Source organism: Pseudoliparis swirei, chromosome 11, assembly GCF_029220125.1.
Source record: "Pseudoliparis swirei isolate HS2019 ecotype Mariana Trench chromosome 11, NWPU_hadal_v1, whole genome shotgun sequence".
NCBI lineage: Eukaryota > Metazoa > Chordata > Actinopteri > Perciformes > Liparidae > Pseudoliparis > Pseudoliparis swirei.
This window is the reverse complement of record NC_079398.1, coordinates 5,982,299-6,001,133: the sequence shown is the minus strand read 5'-3', so window position 1 is coordinate 6,001,133 and position 18,835 is coordinate 5,982,299. Positions and strand designations below refer to the sequence as shown.

Genomic DNA, 18,835 nt, shown 5'->3' with positions numbered 1-18,835 from the left:
CTAATATTTCTTTATGTTAATGTGCTCAGGCTTGGACCGGCATCAGACATGATAATTATTGGGTGGATTGGATTATGTAACTTGGAGTTCGACAACTTTCTTTAAAAATGCGAACCGCACAAAATAGGTGTGTAATGGTCGCCACAACATGTCCAGATTGTGCACAAAAAACTCACCTTTTAAATGCATTTTCATCTTTGAGGTTTTCAGATCATCCTAAATAAAATTGAAGTCGACCAGAAACATTTTGTGGGAGTAGTTCATAATAGTACAAATGCTGAAAATGGCGAAGAATTACGAAAAAGTCAAAATTGGCCAAATTACCTAGTGTGTAGATCACACAGAATTGTTTTCTTCATTATTACAGGATACAATGTGCACATATGTTGCAAATCTGGAGTGATTAGTCCAAATAGTTTTAAAGTTATGAGTATTGAAAAACAAGACATGCCTCTAAGAGGTCGATTGGTTCATATCTCCTTAACACAATGAAATATTAAAATATTAAAAAGCTGTTGATAACTTCGAATTATATTGCTCCAATAAGGATCTACAGAATGTTTGGCATGAATCAGACCCAGCATGGAGTGTACAATTATGTCATAGCTGCGCATTTGTCGCTTTTCGGCGAAATTTGCCATTTTGAAATGTGGGGGAGGTCAGTGCTTCTGAGATTGGAAAAAGGAGAAAAGGCGATGTTGTGGTCTTGACGTGTCGAGTCTTGGCCAATCAGCCTCAAGATGTCTACAGCGTCTTTATTTGGGGGCTAGGGTTAGCTTGAATGTTAGCCCCCAACATCCATTAATGTAATGTTGCACGGTGTACCATATCTTCTCCTAACTTAACTTAACTTATTATTATGGATGGAATGAATAGACACAACTACAAGAACCAGGCTGTATCTGAGTGGAATTCTCTTTAAATCCCTTCAGAAAAAGAAAACAAAGGAAAATGTTTTATTGGTTGGTTTGTGTAATTTGTTTCTTCCAGTTTAACCATGAATTGCATTGTAGGTTTAAGGGGCTGCTTGGCGTTTTATTCAGTTTATTTTGCTGTTCACTGTGCAGCCATAAAAGTACTGATATTTCTCATAGTTTTTATAAGAGTGTAGCAGCTTTTATTTTTCTCGGTAAGCAGCTTCGAAGCAGCTACTAGTGTGATGGGAAGCTGCAGAGCAGCAGGGCCGGGCACAGGATTATTTGTCTGTTACAAGCTCTGCTTTAGGTCTGATGTTTTCCAGATGTTACAGATGTCGTGACCACATTATTGCTGCTGGTAGAGCCCCAACTGTGAAACCAACCACAACAGTCCCAATCTCAGCACCAGTGGTGGAAGTGGAATAGTTTGACTGTGTGCTGTTTCTTTTGGCTACATGCCACCGGTCCTCTAAAGGCTTTAACTGATTTATTTAGGAAACCTGAGAATCCGGCAAAGCGATGATGATGTTTTTCAGTAGCATCTTGACATTGTAGAGACTTGTCTACTATATGTACTTCTACTGTATCTATAACTATAGTGCCACATTAATGTCCATATAATAATCTGAAATCTAATGTTTAATACAAATTATTACTGTTCAACCCTTTTTTAAGCTTGCTTCAAAGAAAAAAAGAATAGACAACAATTAGTAGATAACTACATAATACACATAATGTATCGCTAGTTCAGGAGTAACCCTCAAATGCCAACAACATTCCTACATGCTGTTCTTATTTACCACAGATTGAGCTATACATATCATGTTTGCTTGCTATGGAGTTTCACCTGACAACAGTTGGTTTAAACCAGTCACAGACTCCACTGGGTAAAGGTCAAAGGTCATTGACCAGAATTAAGTGGACCACCAGAAATGTATCCCAAGGTGAAGAATGAACATGTATCTATCTTTTGTCAGTAACAGTGGATCTTTAACAAGGATGTTGGACCCAATCTCAGCTGACATTGAGTGAGAGGCGGGCCCATCCTGGTCCCTATAGTCTCAGGGTGAAGCATATTGTGGAAGAACCCCGAAAGACATTTAGCTTATCAAGCGAAATGTTGCGTTAGCTAATGCAAGTAGCTAGCTATTGCAAAAAAAGTCAAACTTAAATCTGAAAAAATAATAATAATACATATATATAAACATATATATATATACATACCTCCAAACTTTGCCGTTTTGAAATCAAAATATGTCATGCACGTGAATCGTGTGGAGGGAGGGTTGGGTGTCAACTGGCCAGCCAGTGTAACAAGGAGAAAGGTAATGTTGTGATCTTCGCCATAAAACATCTTTGATGTGACGACTCTTGGCCAATCAGCGTCTTCATTGGGGGGTTAGGGTTAGCTTGAACGTCAGCCCCCATCATCCACTGCTGGTCGTCCTGTGTTACCTGTGTTACCTGTGTTACCTGTGTTACCCGTGTAGTTGTAATTCAGAATTAAATATTGGTTTGGAAGTTACGTCGGCATTTGGGTCCTCTCTCTCGACGGCAACACATGACAATTTGTGATTTGAAAACGCAAAGATCGGTGCAGTCTCGGATGAGTTTGTGGAGAGAGTTCCAGAGGGAGGGGGCAGAAAAAGAGAAGGCTCTGTCAACCCATGTCCGGTGCTTGAACAAGAAGGAAAGCCCACTGACATAGACGTGAAGGAAAGCCCACTGACATACAGACATGAAGGAAGCCTCACTGACATAGACGTGAAAGAAAGCCAACTGACATACAGACGGCAGGCACAACAAACAGGAACCCTACAGGCGAGGAGCGAGAGAGAGTTAGAGAACGCATTGGAACAGTGGAGACGACCGGGGCAGAAGGAGTAACAGACTGACAACCCAGGTGTGGCAGCGGGGTGTGGTTCAGGGAACGGTGCTGGGACAGGTCCAATCACCCTCAGCTGGGGTTGGTCGGTCTGTCTGTCCGTCCCCAATAAGGAGCAGTAGCGTCGTAGACAGCGCCGCCGGTCCCATAATGCGCACTACGCGCTGTGCGTAGGGCACCAAGTCCTGAGGGGGTAACAAAAAATAGGCACAAAAAAAATCCTCATAGTTATAATAATTATAATGCCGATATTATTTCAGTCTAGAAATATTAGGCACCTTTTAGGCATGTATATCACAAAACAGGCAGAGCAAGAGATATATTTAATCGCTCAGCACGGTCCGAGACTCACCGGGTAACGGAGGAAACCGTTGCACCAGGACCAACCCTGGTCCTGGTGCAACGGTGTACAGCAGGTGATGAGTCAAACAGGCCGCTTGTGGGGGGGGGGTGGCCATGGCCAGCGTCAGGAGGTAATACATCTTGAGGGGTTAAAAATGCCCAAAGCATAATCAAACTTGGCACACAACTTTATATTCCTAAATGTAATATAATGTTAACTTAGTGTCTAGTCGGCTTGATTGTTAATATATTTTAAAAAACTATCAAAAGAAAAAGCTATCCTAATAAAGATTAAATTCAACCTAAATAAGCAAACGTCTAGAAAAATTAAACAAGATTACTTGTGAATAAAACAACTAAATACTAATATTAAAATATTCACAATTCACAATTAATAAATATATATATATATTAATCCTGCAATATGTTTGCTGACATCAGTATTTATCTAGTATTTATAGATATATAAATATATTTAAAAAAATGAAATACTATTAAATTAACTAATTAAACAATAGTGCAAATATCTAAACAAACTATGTTTTATAGTTGTGTTACTAGTTGTAAGGAAATAACTTTTGTACTGATGTCCTTATGACCATGAAGTGCTACAAACGCCAGCCAAACACTTATTGTCTATGAGAAAAACAACATTATCTTAAGGTCATCAGTTAAATAATGTTATAACATTATTAGTTATTTCAGCAAGTGGTTTTACCTGATTGAGAATTTTAAGAATGGATAATACATCATTTTCTCTTGTTTCCTTAAATAATCAAGTGTTCTGTAAACGTCTCAGAGGGAGGTCTGTTATCTTACTGAGCTTTAACACAATCAGGTGCACATACTGTAATAGAATAATGCTCAGCGACTCGCCTCATTTACAGACTGCCTCATTTACACACAGGCTCCAGGGGGGGAGGGGTTATCCAGGCTTCAGCCAACCATGACGGTTGCTTTGAGAGCAGTCATTAGCTGGGAATGTTTTCTCTCCAGGTCACCCGCAGATCAAGCACATCTTCCAACATGAAGTGTGAGCAGGACCCCCCAACCCAGGGATACATAATGACTTTCTCACCTGTGCTCTTTATTGGGATATTTTCTGGATCATTTCGAAAAGGATTGCAAAGCAATGTATAATCACAGAGGCAGCTACTTTATCAGATGCATCCCATGTAAACGGCTCCTGGGGCATGTTGAGCTCCATTCTATTTATCTTACAAATGACTCCAATTAGTGTAATTACGGAGTTTAATGTCTTTAAATGGCACCGCAGTATGGGTTGATGCTGTCATGCTAATACAAATGTGAGGGCCTCTCTCAGCCTTCTTATGCTCCAAGACATAATGGTTCAATCAAAAATGCATTAAATCTGTCTGTTCCTCAGCTTCTGTTGGACTGACTGTTCTCATGTGCTCAGTTCTCCAGTTTGATCAACTCATTGAAATAAGCGCCACAAGTCAAACTTCTCTCTTGAGTTACATTTCAATATTTCGGCTTTAGTGCTAACTTTCATGTTGGTTTTAGCTCCTCAAAGCTCTTTTTATGTCCTCTGGTGCACTTAGTGAAGTGCAACCATTCAAATCACACATCTTTTACTGTCAATATGTTGAATATGAAGATGCTAACTACATCTATAATGATGAAGTATCTAGGGATCGGCATCGAGAACCGGTTCTGTTTTAGAACCGGTTCCCGGTGAACCGATTGTTTGGGATCGTCAGCCAAATTCTTTAACGGTTCTGCTAACGGTCCTCTGTGGCCTTGCGCATGCTTGAACTTTTTTAGTTTCTTCTTCAAACTGCAGCAAACATGGCAACTAGGCAGAGGCGTTCTAAAGTTTGGCTCTATTTCACACAACAAAAAGTGCTAGTGTGAGGTGAGAGTGTGCTCACCTGTGTGCGCGCATTACGGTTGAGCGCTGCGCGCGCAGACAGCATTTAACGCAGCGGAGCATTGCGTGCGCTCTGATCGCTCTTTTAATGAAGTATCGATACTAAAACTATGCTAAATCACATCGTTTTTAACGTACAGGTACTTTGTTAGTATCGCTACACCGTGCTGCGTGACAGCAGCAGATGTAGCGGACTAACATTCAAGCTAACCTAACTTCCCAAATGCTGTCGACGTCTGAACGCTGATTGGCCGAGACGCGACACGTCCCATCAAAGATGTTTTATTGCGGAGAGCACCACTTCACATTTTCTCCGCATCTCACTGCAATCTCAACGGCAGCGGGCCAGGTGAAAAAAATAATAAATCTGAACGCGTCTCTGGTATTGTTCAGGGGGCCGGTCCAAATGTGGAGGCGTTCATTGTGTAAACCAGCTTTCACTATATAAATAATCTCCATTGCCATCCAATTTAGCTGATGACGTTCAGAGTCAGACCGGTTCAGAGGCTGGTCGTCTGGGTCTCAGGCTACAGCACGTCTTGTACACCTCCTCATATCTTTGTGTTCATCCTCCACCCCATCTGAGAGAGTGTTCTCCACGGCTGGAGACACAATAAGTCCTGAGAGATCGCGTATCCTCCCGGAGAAAGCAGACATGCTTATTTTTCTGCACAAGAATTGTTGATGATCCATACAATTGATAGTTGCACACTTGGTATTTGCCACTGCTAGTTTCATTTTTGGCAGCTCAGTTCATATACCCTTTTAAAAAAAGGAAGGAGCACTATAATTTCTAGGAACATGTTTAAATTAAACAGAATACATTTTATTTAAGTTATGTAAGTTTTATTCTATTTCATCCTTCCTGACCGCCAGAGGCGGTGCTTAGCACTGGATATCTTCCGTCTTGCGCATAGCAGGTCGAGTATTAATAACAACAAAGTCACCCGTGACCTCGGATGACCCGCCCACCGGGTATAAGTTCCGGTGTCATCCCGAGATCAGTTCTTTTTCATCTTCTCGCAAGCAGGCATCAGCTAAGGCTGAAGTTTAACTGAAGCTCGTCGCGGGGAGCCTTGTGACCAAATGGTCGGAGTTGCGATCCGTCGCCCTCCAGAGGCTGCGACGAGCTCTCCTCCTCGGAGGAGGACGTTGCGTTTCTCTACGGCGGTCCGTCGAGGCGGACCGGAGAACGCACGAGTCTTTTTCGGTCTTCACCAGAGCGCCTTCACCGCGAAGCTTCAATCGGGTGAGATCGAATACAATTGTTGCCTATGACGGCATATCCCACAGGAGCAGCGCTCTTGTTCCTGCTAAACTGTGTGCTAGCGGGAGCACGTCCGCTCGGTGCTGCTACACCGGCGCGACCGGCTCTCTGTAGCGATTGAGATAGCGTGTGTGTTGACTTTGGTAGCATTGCCGCCGTGCATAGCTAGCAGAGTGTGTCCACTCAGGCTAACGCCTCAGGGGCATTCCCGGCCCTGCCACCTTTTCAGTCTCCCCTCCAGAGACTATCTGAGGGGTTACCATCTTACGATAGATCACCGAACCCCGGCGTCCATGCAGGATATGGCCAAATGTGGCCTTCGTCCCATGCCATCCATTGAGCTGACTATCGCATCCATCGGTTTTTCCCCAAGGGGACTCCGAGGCCGGATGACCGGTGCCCTCGAGCCCAGTCGGTTCTCAGGTGACCATTTTACCGTGCTTACTACACGGCAACTCCCCCTCATATGTCATACTTGACTACAGCCTCAGTGATGCTTCGCTGCAGGCATGTGCACTTACGTCGCGAGAACCTGGGCGCCTAATGCTCTCCAGGGTTCAGACCAGCTGTTTGGCCGGCGCAGGCACCCTTGTCGGAGGCATGTAGGAACAACCTCCCTACTGTCCCAGTGAAATCAGGGACCTGCTCTACAGGCGCAGCAGCGCACGGTGCAAGCCGGTTAGACCAGGCAGCAGTTATCTGGTCTTCGCAGGACCGTGTCCACACCCCGCAGACTCGGGGGCGCCACATCTTGATTTTCTCAGGCTGAGCCCAGCAGACATCCTTCGTGTGGTCTCCAGAGGAGATCGGCTCATGTCTGTCGACTTAAGGGAGGCCTTTGTCAGGCTCCTAGAATGCTTCACAGACGGTTGCTCTGTTATGCTTTCCAAAGCCGTTATTCCCAGGCTTCTTCCATGTGGACTTCCCAGGAGTTTCTACAAAGGGCATTACTGCCGCCTGCAATCACCAGGGCGTGAGGAAACTGCCATCCTGGACGATCTGGCTATGTGCGCCATACCCATTTAGGGCCACACAGTGCATTACTTGCACTCTCTCACGCCGCCCGGTTGGGCCTTCGTGAACAAACAACTGTCTGAGCCATTCTCAGAGCATAACCTTTATTGGTGTAGCTCTAGATGCAGCCACTAAGCGGGCCTGGCCGTCACTCAGACAGGTGGACAGCATCCTCTGCAGCCTTCCCCTCTCTGAGGGGGCATATGGCTGTCTTTTATCCTCTCTTCTTGCCTATCGGGTAAATTGACAGCTGCATCAGCTGTCTTACACTCTTTCTCACGCTGCCCGGTTGGGCCTTCGTGAACATAAAGAGTTTTCTGAGCCATTCTCGGAGCACAACCTTCGTTGGTATAGCTCTAGAGGCAGCCACTAAGTGGGCCTGCCCGTCACTCAAGCAGGTAGATACTCTGAGGGGCAGGCAGTGGTCTTTATCCCTTTTTCCCTGGCCTGTGGGGCAAATGCTTGGGCTGCTCTCGCGTGCCCTTCGCATGGAGGGCCTAACAGCCTTCGCCAGGGCCACAGGCACAAGATGGGGTCACAGTGGTGCCTCGGCTCTATCCCGGAGGGTGAGAGCATACCCATCAGAGGGTATCCCCAGGAAGGGGTCCGCCCCACCGGGAGGTCGCCACAGCAGACTCCGCCTCTGAAGTGGGCGCAGTCTGGCGGTACAGGACTTCCAGAGGACAGTCTATTCGCGACACTTGGGTCTGGAGCCACAGGCCATGCACCTAGCGCTCAAACAGTTCCTGCCATACTTGGCAGGGAATATGTACTTGTTGGGCGAGACATCGCCTCAACCACGGGTTGGCTTGAACCTCCAGGGGCCCCTAGGGCGGCAGAGCTGCTACGTAGCTCCCGTGCCCTTCTGATTTTTCTTACTCCGGTAACCCTTCACCTGACCAATTGTCGGGCGAGGTAGCGACCAGGAGAACGGAACCAGGGCGTTCCCCACATTTCCGCTGATCTTGCCAACTACTCGGGGTTTTCAACAGGGCCACCGAATTTTGCTGGTGGCCCCCTTGCGTCCAGCCAGGACTTGGTTCCCCTGGCTGCACAGACTTCGCTGTGAGACGCCACTGTGCCTCGCTGACATGCGGGACCCCTAGCACAGCTAGATGGTGGGACCTGCCATCCCGATCCCGGCCGTGCCCAACAAAGGGCTTGGCCGCAGGAGAGCAGAAGCAGCTGAACAGAATCAGTCCAGAGGACTATTCTAAATGCCGGAGTGCCAGCCGAGACGTGCCAGCACGAGACGTGCAGACCGAAGCCGCTTCCCGACCAGCGGACGGAGGGACCCAGTACGGTGCCTCGTGCCTACGGTACTCACGCCTCCGTCATCCCTTCTAGTTAAGGGCATGTCTGCCTCTATCCTGAGGGACTACATAGCTGCCATTTCAGGGCAGCATGCTAAAGCCGACAATGATGCGGAACAGCCACAAGCTGGTGTCCCTCTTCATAAGGAGGGCCTCAGTGACTATCCCCTGAGCCCCCCCCCCCGAGGGCTCCTCCAGGGGACTTGCCCGGGGTACTGGACACCCTATGCTCGCCTCCCTTGGCAGAGGCAGAGCTGTGGTTGCCGTCGGCAAAGACCTTTCATCCTTGCCATAACTGCGGCGGAGCAAGTAGGCAAGCTACACGCCCTGTCGGTCAATGAGCCTTGTCTGAGGGGAACTCAGAGGGCTCGGGTGTCACACTGCGGCCTAAAGCAGTGGCTTCCCCCAAAGGTGCTGGCACGCTCGGGTCTCAACCAGCCTGCACAGCTTGACCACCATAACTAGTCAGTTAGGGTGGATCTAAGAAGGGCTATGCCACTGCAGAACAGTGCCTGTTCCACTAGATAGTGGAGGCCATTGCCTGGGCATAGGTGGTGAACGTCCGTGCTCTGCCATCCAGAGCAGGGTGTTGTTCTACCAACGGCGTTCCCACATCACGGGCGACCCGAAGAGGTATGCCCGTAGGGAATATAGGTGCATATGTATGCAACAGCCTCAGGGCATCGTTGCACATTCACCAGAGACTACAGAGTGAACGGGAACACCCTCCATTCATTGCAGGTGGTCCAAATCCTCTGCTTGAGTCATATGAGGTAGTTTCCTTGGGATTCCTCGTGACTCTGTTGGTATAAGTCATCCAGTGCTAAGCACCGCCTCTGGCGGTCAGGAAGGATGAAATAGAACGCAAGTTACGTATGTAACTATGGTTCTATGAATCCTGGATGACCGCCAGAGTTCTTAGTCACTCGGAATCTCGTGAGTTCGCGAGAAGATTCCGTAGAACTGATCTCGGGATGACACCGGAACTTATACCCGGTGGGCGGGTCATCCGAGGTCACGGGTGACTTTGTTGTTATTAATACTCGACCTGCTATGCGCAAGACGGAAGATATCCAGTGCTAAGCACCGCCTCTGGCGGTCATCCAGGATTCATAGAACCATAGTTACATACGTAACTTGCGTTTTAAGTTCAAGAGGAATATGTATAAATGTTTTTGGTTATTTCAAAAAATGTAAATGTGTATGTATACATACTGTATATGGTGTGTGCAGCATTAGATAAAAGAAAATTAATGTAAATAAACCCGTTTGTGCTCTTTTTTTCACCCCTTGCCCAATAAGAATCGATAAGAGAATCGATAAGGAATCGAATCGATAAGCAGGAATCGATAAGGCATCGGAATCGTTAAAATCTTATCAATTCTCATCCCTAGAAGTATCAGACCTCAGCTGAGGCTTATGAAATGAATGAGCCACCAAGCTGGAGACCAGTCAGATAGAGGAGTGTTGTACTTCCAAGAATGGTCAAAATCAAAACAGACCATTTTATTTGATCAAATATTCTGCTTTAATTCATATTTGTTCGCATTGAGCCTTTCAAAGTTTAAAGTAGCGAGTGCGCCTGGCTTTAAATGGAAGGGGAGATGATTGATTTGAGTATATAAGGCCCAAAATGCACAATTATTAATAAAAAGACTAAATACAGGCAACCTCTCTGCTCCATTTGACCACCAAAAGTGGAGTTTGACAAACCCTAAATGGATGCACGAGAGTTTGTGGCCCTGAGACTTTTAAAAGTCATCCATTCGCTTATCCAGAGCAGAGGCAGCGGGCTTAGGAGGGTATTCTAGATGCCCCTCTCTACAGAAACGCTCTCCGGCTCTTCCTGGAGGACCCAGATGCGCCTATAACAGTTGGATGTTACCGGAACCTCTAAAGGGAGGCCCCCAGAAAGCATCCTGATCAGATGCATGAACCCCCTCAGCGGCTCTACATGGAGGTCCCTCTGGATGTCTGAATCCTCAACTCACTCGAAGAACCCCAGGTGAGCTTTGCCTTCCAGTTCAGCTACATCTACACCACCAAGGTACAGCACAATGCTCGTATCATAACACCCCACCCACCAGCCGAGGGGTGCAAGGGTTCATTAATCTATGGTTGCAGCTTTTTATTCATTTGTGTGGGGTTGTTTTTCAGAATGAGCGTGGTGAAAATCCAACATACTGGTGATAATTAATATGTTGCCTTTTCTGTATAGGGAGGCAACCCTTGAGAAAACCATCTAGACTCATCTTAGCATTAAGATGGCCAAACTTCAGATTCAGGGAATCAATGCAAATGACACAAATAGACCTTATAAAACTGCTGTTGAGAATAGACGTTTAAAGTTGAAGCAGGTCTTACTGATTGTTGACTGAATCCGTAACCAGAGCACTGCCATGTAGAGTGCCCTGGTTAATGATGGGTCATCGAGCAGAGATCCCCGCCAGCCCGTGCTCTGGTGAAGGAAAGGTTAGCAGAAGTAAGACTGAGAGGAGAGAGCCCATCAATCATCTGGAGGAGTTTAGTGTGAAGTACCAGGAGAGTAACTTGGGGAGCGCTTGTCTTCAGCCTACCGCTTGGCCGGAGGGATTTGTTTGCTTTAACCAGTCCTAACAGTCAGGAGAATAGAGTCTGGGCCTGCTCCTCGGGGCTGTCCTTCCCTTTCCCTCCACTGTCTGTCAAACATGCACACATGTTCCCTCACATATATCCTCTCTGGACAGGGGTGTGTGTATTCTCACGAATATACACACGCTCTGTGGCTGATGTTTATGCTATCACTTCGGCAAAGAGTTTTCTTTTCTCTCAGTCAGACTGTAAATGTAGGGTAAAGAAGGTTTCACGTTTTCTCTGTTACAAGGCCACAAGCGGAATTGACAAAGGAAAGGGTTTACGTTGTGGTTTAGGTGAAAGGGTAAGGTCTATGTTAGAACCTGATCGGAGGTCCTTTGAAAGGCAAAAAAGCATTCCGTGAAGTACTGCAGTGTGTACTGACGTTCACAGCGTATGCTGGAACTGTCTGGATTTCCTTTCTAAAGCTGTAAAAATCAACCCTCTAATCAATGGAACATGTCAGTGTAAATCCAGGTCCACCATACAAGCCATTACCCTGCAGTAATCGTCCCACTGGTGAGCTTCGTTCTATCTTTCAAATAGCTTTGACGAAACCGTTTGTTACCAACCTTTCTGATGAAGGGATCTCTGCCATAACAAATAACTTTATATACACCAAGGGGCTTTTTATTTCTGCATGAACATTTTGACCTTGTAGCTTGAATGACATAAACAACAGTGTTGCCATCCTTCAGTAAAACAGCATGAGTTAAAGAGCAGTGTTATGATATTTCTGTCTTGGGGCCTCTGAAGTCTGTCACATGGAGCAGAGCCACAGATCCACAGAGAGATGTAATGGCTCGGTATTCGACCCCGTCGGCCCCTACATCACCTGAGGGACTGGATCCACCTGCTTGATTGGACTGGGGGCCCTTAACAGTTACCTGTTGTTAATATCACAGTGAATTGTGTGGACATCGCCCCCCCCCCCCCCTTCTCACTCTCCCAGCTCTTAAAGGAAGTTGTCTGCAGAACGTCACTGACTGCAGTTGTCAGAGTACGCTCGGACCCTCGTACATCATGGAGGCCGCGTGGAAAATGAGTTCCCTTTCTTCGTTTGAACGTTACAGACACACACACACACACACACACAGACAGCACACCAAAGGACAAGGCGTTGTGTTGGAAATGGCTTCAAAAAGAAAGGAAGAAAACCAACTTTCTGTTGCATCTAACTTCCACAGTTCATAAATCCACCAAACATGTGGGACTGAAGAGGAATGTGTCCTCGTTCTGTCAGTGAGAATGGTTTAGCATGGCAAAGGCGATATTGTAGCTCCCTCTGCTGTAATAACAGGGATTTCTTTGAGAACTCTGGGTGAATTTACAGAAGAAGCTAAATGACTGTGCACCCCCCTCCCCCCCATCTGTAACTCCATGTATGGACACTTCAATCAATGAAGCATTCTAAATGAGAAACATCATAATCCCGCTTGTTTTTCAGTCTCATGGTGAAATCCACCGACTTGCTGACATGGAACAGATATTCAGTTTTAAACACTTGGATTTCAACACTTCTAATTTTGTAAGTTTGGTTTGACACGGAATGGAAACTTTGTAAATAAAGAGAAGGTTACTACTACAATGGCTGAGGTGGAGGAGTTTGTAAATAATGAAACTAAATCTGCAGTACTAAAAGTATACCGAGTTAGTTGTCACTCAAGCTTGAAGATATATTTCTTCATTCCAGACTTAATGGTTATAAAACAACAAACACAAATACAACAACAATAAGAGTCTAACACATCAGGTGTGTGTGTGGAGCGATGGGGAGAGACTGTACGCCCCTCGATATTAATACATCACACTAACAGGTATTTATCTCTGTCATGTTTTCAACCTGTTTTTTCTTTGTTTGACTCACTTCTGCTTTGTTGATGTAATTTTCTCATTCTAATGACAGCCAGCTGGAGAAGTGGCCCTACCAGCTGTTGAACTTACATGAACTAACCTCTTATCTTCATCAAACAGGAAGGGGCGAGAACACTCGATTTTCTGAAAGATTATTTAAAAGGTGCAATGTATGACATTCAGACCCCTATTATAGACTCAACCTATATAATGTCTACCTGACAGAGGATGAGGTCTCTCTCCCTCTGCCTGTTCTGTTATTGCTATAATTCAAAATGCAGGATGGATCCAAACTGTGAGGGAAAGATGAAGGAAAGCTGACACCTAGAAATGTCAGCTACACTTATTACATGTGTATATATTTATTCATGGGGATATGTGATGACAGAATGAATGCCATGCAAGGCATTGAGGTCTTGTTGTAGATCATAAGACAACAATGTAAGTATTAAATAAAGCTTCACTAAATAAAACGACACAATGAAACCAAAGAATGAAGCTCCATTTCATATTTCAAATACCTGGACCCAATTTCAAAATGATTATTTTTTTTAAATCCTCAAAGCTCAGTAAATGATATTAATAACCTCAGTAGTGCAGAGTGATGAACATGCAATCACTTATTTAATGTCCAGAGTGTGTAGAGTTTTCTTTGAACTCAAGAGGTTTGATGGTGATTTCATCTGATGGCAAAAGATCATAGCAACGGTTTTTCTAAATTACCTTCTTTTTTTTACCTCAGCACTCAAATAGACCCGGATAATAATAATAATCATTTATTTTATATAGCGCTTCTCAAGACACCCGAAGTCGCTCGGATACACAACATGTCCTCATTTTGACATTACTGCTACAAATAAAAAAGGTTGTTGCTAGAATCATAAAGATGTTCCTCCCGGGTTTAATCTGGTGATTATTAGAATACGGTGACTAACGCAAAGAGCCCATAGAGCAGGGCGCAGGGGTACGCCACCAGCAGCTGTTGGCCCTCCATGGCCAGAGTGGAGATGAAGATCTTGGAGGCAGAGAGGCTACACCAACAAATTCCAAACAAGGCCAGAACTGTCCCCAGGATGCCTCTGTCAAAACAACAAAGAGGGATTTGAAGCATGTTGGGGACATCTGACCATCAACATGCTCATTCTCTCAGTGATGCTTGACTAATGGTGGTATCCATGTCAGCAGCTGAAGGCATTAAAGTGGGCTCGGCTATTACAGGTGGCTGTGATCACAGAGGTAAAAGTCCCATTCATTTCCCCACGGACACTATTTAACGACATTCCGAATTGTATACGGGTCACGTAAACTACCAATTCCATTTTGATATTCCAAATGAAACATTATTCCACGTGGAGCATTTTCAGAAGGCGATATGCCTATTCTTATTATTCTGGTTTAAGGAGCATTATTTTGGCACGTATACAGTTTATTTGAAATATGTGCCTCAAATGGAGTATTACTGCATCTTTCCTGTTCAGACAGGTTTATTAGTTGTACACAAACCAACTAACCAAGTTAGACACATACACATTCAATCACTTAGCGTTGAAGTTTGTGAAGCTAAAAATAAACGCACTCCAGTATAAATCAATTAAGTGTAAATTTTGTATGAATTTAGCAACTTCTGCTCTTTGTTTAGTTCTTTTCTGCACTGTGTGTGACCAACGTCATTTTACAAGAACACGGGTACAGGAATTGCCTTTCAAAAGCTGATATCCCACCTATTGTGTTAATATAAGTTAGAGAGTTGACCTCTGAACCTCAGAGACCCTGTAAGTGCCTTGCTCAACACAGTACCTTTGACGACCACCTCTTTTGAGTTTTAACATCAAACAAGTCATAAATATAAACGATATAATAATACACAACCACTTAATGACCTTACTGCAAAGAGTAGAAGACGGCGATTGTAGAGAGGCCCACCATGGGCAAGAGGCAGTAGCCCAGCACACTGGCCACACAGCCATAAGACACTGCCAGAGAACTCATCAGACTCAGCAGAATGTACATCCCAATACAGGCCGTCGCACTGACCCCATACACATAACCAAAGTGGGCTTTACCGGCCTGAATAAAGAAATAAGAAGTCACTTGTTAAATCGCTCTACTGTACATATACAGCAGTGAATGCTGAATAGTCTTCCTAGTAATGGCATCATACTGGGTTGAGATAAGCAATGCTAGTAGCTCACCATCATTAAAGTGACCCCCAGTCCAACGCAGAAGAGGACGGGACCGATCAGATCGGTCTCGTTCATAATGCTGCCGTCTGCAGGCTTTAAAGGGTTCAACACGGTCAGTGTCTTCTGCCAGATGTGATCAAAATTGATGCCGAGCTCTAGACAGGAAAAGAAATGTTGTTTTCAGTCATGAGTTGATTCTCCAGCTGTTTCTAGGAGTCACCGCAGATGATCCGCCTATAAACGGACACTGGTTTACTAAACTCAACTAAAATAACATCGGTAGTTCACACGATCCAAAGAAGACATAGATTGGTTCAAATGTAGATAATTGTTTACCCTCAAGAAGCGTCGGTTCCTCTTCAGGATAATCTGCTCCTGGGCTAACAGCAGGCCCAGAGGGCGTTGCAGGTTGGAAGAATTGTCCGGTGGACTGCTGCTCCATGACGGGTTCCAGAGCCTCCAACACAAAAGCTTGTGCTCCACTGAAAGATTATGCAAGAAAAACAATCATATGACCCCTCCCTAAAAGTAGAGATATTAGAGTAATTCTGCACATGTTTTCAAGGTAGCAACATCTATCAGCAGATACTCCCTGGTTCCATGTGTCATCAATCGGGAATATTCTAGTCCATAAAGGATTTCTTTGGTGTAAAAACTTAAATGTTTTGCAGTAAAAGCTTTTACAAAAGCTGCCCCACCTACTTTTACTTAAGTTAGTGCCTTACATTTCACACAATTTCAACCACCCAAATGAGAAAGGCCTTTGGCCAATGTGGTACCTCCTCTTCTCCTCGCCTCTTCACTCCGGCTTGTGACACTTAAATTAAACTCAGCGCTTCATCTTTTAGGGTCTCTATTCCTAAATTACAACTCAAGAAGGCTTGTCAGAGGAACTTTAACGAGTTTACACAAGAAGAAGAGGCGCAGCTCGGGACATGAGTTCAAATGTTTTTCATTGTGCGTGGTGAGATCGTGAGAAGAGTCTTTGAGGATTCCCGGAAACATAACAATTCTGTTTACTCTCGGGGCTTCTCACAAAAACAATCATTGAGGTCTACAAATATGTTAACGCTTGCAGTCTTATTTGTCGCCACATTAGCATGTTTCTCGATATATTCCATCCACTAGTTCCACACCGTGGAAGAGTGTGAAAGAGAGCTATCTTAAAAGTCTGAATACTTACTAATCGTAAAAAGCAGGGTTTGAGGAGTCGTAGGCATCGCAGTGGGCCACGGTGTGACCCTGGTCATCTACGTAATATCTGGTCTGGTAGAAGTCCTGCTCCAATTGCTGAAGGTCCCCCATGCTAACAAGATAAACAACGTCAAGACTAAACAACGCAGAATGCAACGCATCATTAGAAACACAAAAGTACCACTCCATTATATTAATGATAAAAACACAGATGTTGCATTAATGCCTCGGTGTCCATGTGAATAACGTTACGTTACCTGCCGTAAGGTGTCTTGCCTTGTTCTCCCCTTTAAAGGTTTTTTTTAGGTGGGGAGTTTTTCCTGATCCGATGTGAGGTCAAAGGTTAGGGATGTCTTATGTAAAGCCCTCTGAGGATCATTTGTGATTTTGGGCAAAACATAATAAATCAAATTTAATTTAATTGAAGTTGAATCAGCTCATTGATTCACTCACTGAATGTAAGATATTTAAGTCAGTGTCAATTTGTGTGCTCCTTTTGAAAATATCAACCCCCACTCAACCAGTACAATACAGGAGAAAGTACTTTAAGAGTAGACTGAAGACTTTCCTCTTTGACAGTCTTATAGTTCGGGCTGAATCAGGTTCACCTGGTCCAGCCCCTAGAGATGCTGATATAGGCTTATAAGCTGCTGGGGGACGTTTTAGGATACACTGAGCACCTATCTCCTATTCTTTCTCTCCTTATGGATAAACGTTCATCTCTCCATCACAAATTACTAACTGTGCTTCCTCCCCAGAGTCTTTGTGACTTCACCTGGCTGGGTCTGAAGCTGGTCCTGCTTCCTGCATCCAGCCTCTGGCCTAGACCTGGCCTCCTTCCCCATGGCCCTGTCTCCTTCTCTGTGCCTCCTGCCTCGATGGCTTTCCTCATTGGTCTGGCCTCTTTCGGGATGACTCGTGCCTCCTGCCACCCCCCCTCCTCTCTACCTCCATCTGTCTCATGGATTGAGGAGGTCTGGATCGTGGTCCATGCCTTCTACTAATTATTCATACATGTCTGCCATATTCATTGAATGTCTTGTAACTCTGTAATGATTCATTCTGTACACATGACATATATTGCTTGTGTCCATCCTGGAGCTCTACAGAAGGTTTCTTCATTTTTTCATTTTTTTCTAATTCGATGTGAGGTCAAAGGTCATGGTACAGGTATGTGTACAGATTGTAAAGCCCTCTGAGGTAAGTTTGTAATTTGGCATATTGGGCTATATAAAATGAACTGAAATGGATTGAATTATTTAATGATGATGTGTCATGACCAAAGACACATCTACATGGACAAGTGCATCCGGGTAACGATCTGATGATCTCCCGACCAGAAACGAGTGAGGAATGTGCAGCTTGTGTGATCAAAATGTTCTTATCAAGAATACAACCTGCATATTTCTCACTCGTATCTGCAAATATGTTGGCATTGGCACAATCGTGTTTCTTTATCGTTCCAAATATGAATTGATTAAATTTGCTGGACATTTTCGTATTCTTTCTTCTTACAAAGCGACGCAGCACATGATGATTTTATTTGTGTTAACTGTCACTCAGAAGGAAAAAGATCCATTTAACTTAAGTTGCAATCCTCATATTCTCCTCTGGCCATGTGTCCTTCAGTTTGAGAACCACTGATCATCACCAATATAACTGTCAAAATATGTTCTTTGAATTATTTGTATTCTTCTGTACTTATTTGAGTATCATAATGAACTCACCTGTTTGAGTCGAGCGCACAGTGCGTCCTCCCAGCCACTTCACAGAGGAAGTGTGTTGTCAGGGCAGAGAATGTGTGAAGCCCAGTCTGCTCACATGTTCTATTAATAGTGGCCTATATTTGGATTTTGTCTCAGGGATATGACAACTGCTCAGCGGCTCTGTTCTGTTATTACAAAATAAAAGATCAAACTAAACCATGGAAGGTGTTTGTCTTTCCTTGGGGTTTTAAAACAACCATCAAAAGGACAGATACTTTTTACAAATATTTTATTATTTAAAAATAAATATCTAATAGTTAAACATTTTAGTGCAACAAAAAACAACGGTAATGATGTATAACATACTTGCATATATATATATATATATATATATATATATGCATATATATATATATATGATTAACTAATATGAAGACAAATACATCCATCCCATAATCCTATATCCATCCAGCCTGTCAAACATGGTGCACCGTAGGTTTGAATTTAAGTCATACATGATGCATTTTAACATGTCAATTCAAATCTAAGTCTTCATTGGTGCACTTATTTAATTTCTGAGGCTGGCTGCTTCCTGCTGTAGTCCTGCCCCTTGCTGTAGTCCTGCTTCCTGCTGTAGTCCTGCCATCTGCTGG

The 18,835-nt window shown here is 44.4% G+C and overlaps 1 protein-coding gene and 1 long non-coding RNA gene across 2 annotated transcripts; both read right to left on the bottom strand.

The window, feature by feature from the left end:
• Positions 1 to 1,387: 1,387 nt before the first annotated feature.
• LOC130201151 (uncharacterized) lies at positions 1,388 to 3,270 on the bottom strand. The gene is made up of 2 exons (XR_008833141.1): positions 3,155 to 3,270; positions 1,388 to 2,987 (listed from the first exon to the last, which is right to left on the bottom strand). It is a non-coding gene; the product is annotated as an uncharacterized LOC130201151 (long non-coding RNA).
• Positions 3,271 to 13,437: 10,167 nt separating this feature from the next.
• Positions 13,438 to 18,261, bottom strand: LOC130201136 (protein YIPF7-like). The gene is made up of 6 exons (XM_056425863.1): positions 18,204 to 18,261; positions 16,466 to 16,588; positions 15,619 to 15,764; positions 15,292 to 15,437; positions 14,985 to 15,166; positions 13,438 to 14,178 (listed from the first exon to the last, which is right to left on the bottom strand). Exons 2-6 carry the CDS (start codon positions 16,585 to 16,587, stop codon positions 14,016 to 14,018), a joined length of 759 nt encoding a protein of 252 aa, XP_056281838.1. The 5' UTR covers position 16,588; positions 18,204 to 18,261; the 3' UTR covers positions 13,438 to 14,015.
• Between the last annotated feature and the right edge of the window lie 574 nt (positions 18,262 to 18,835).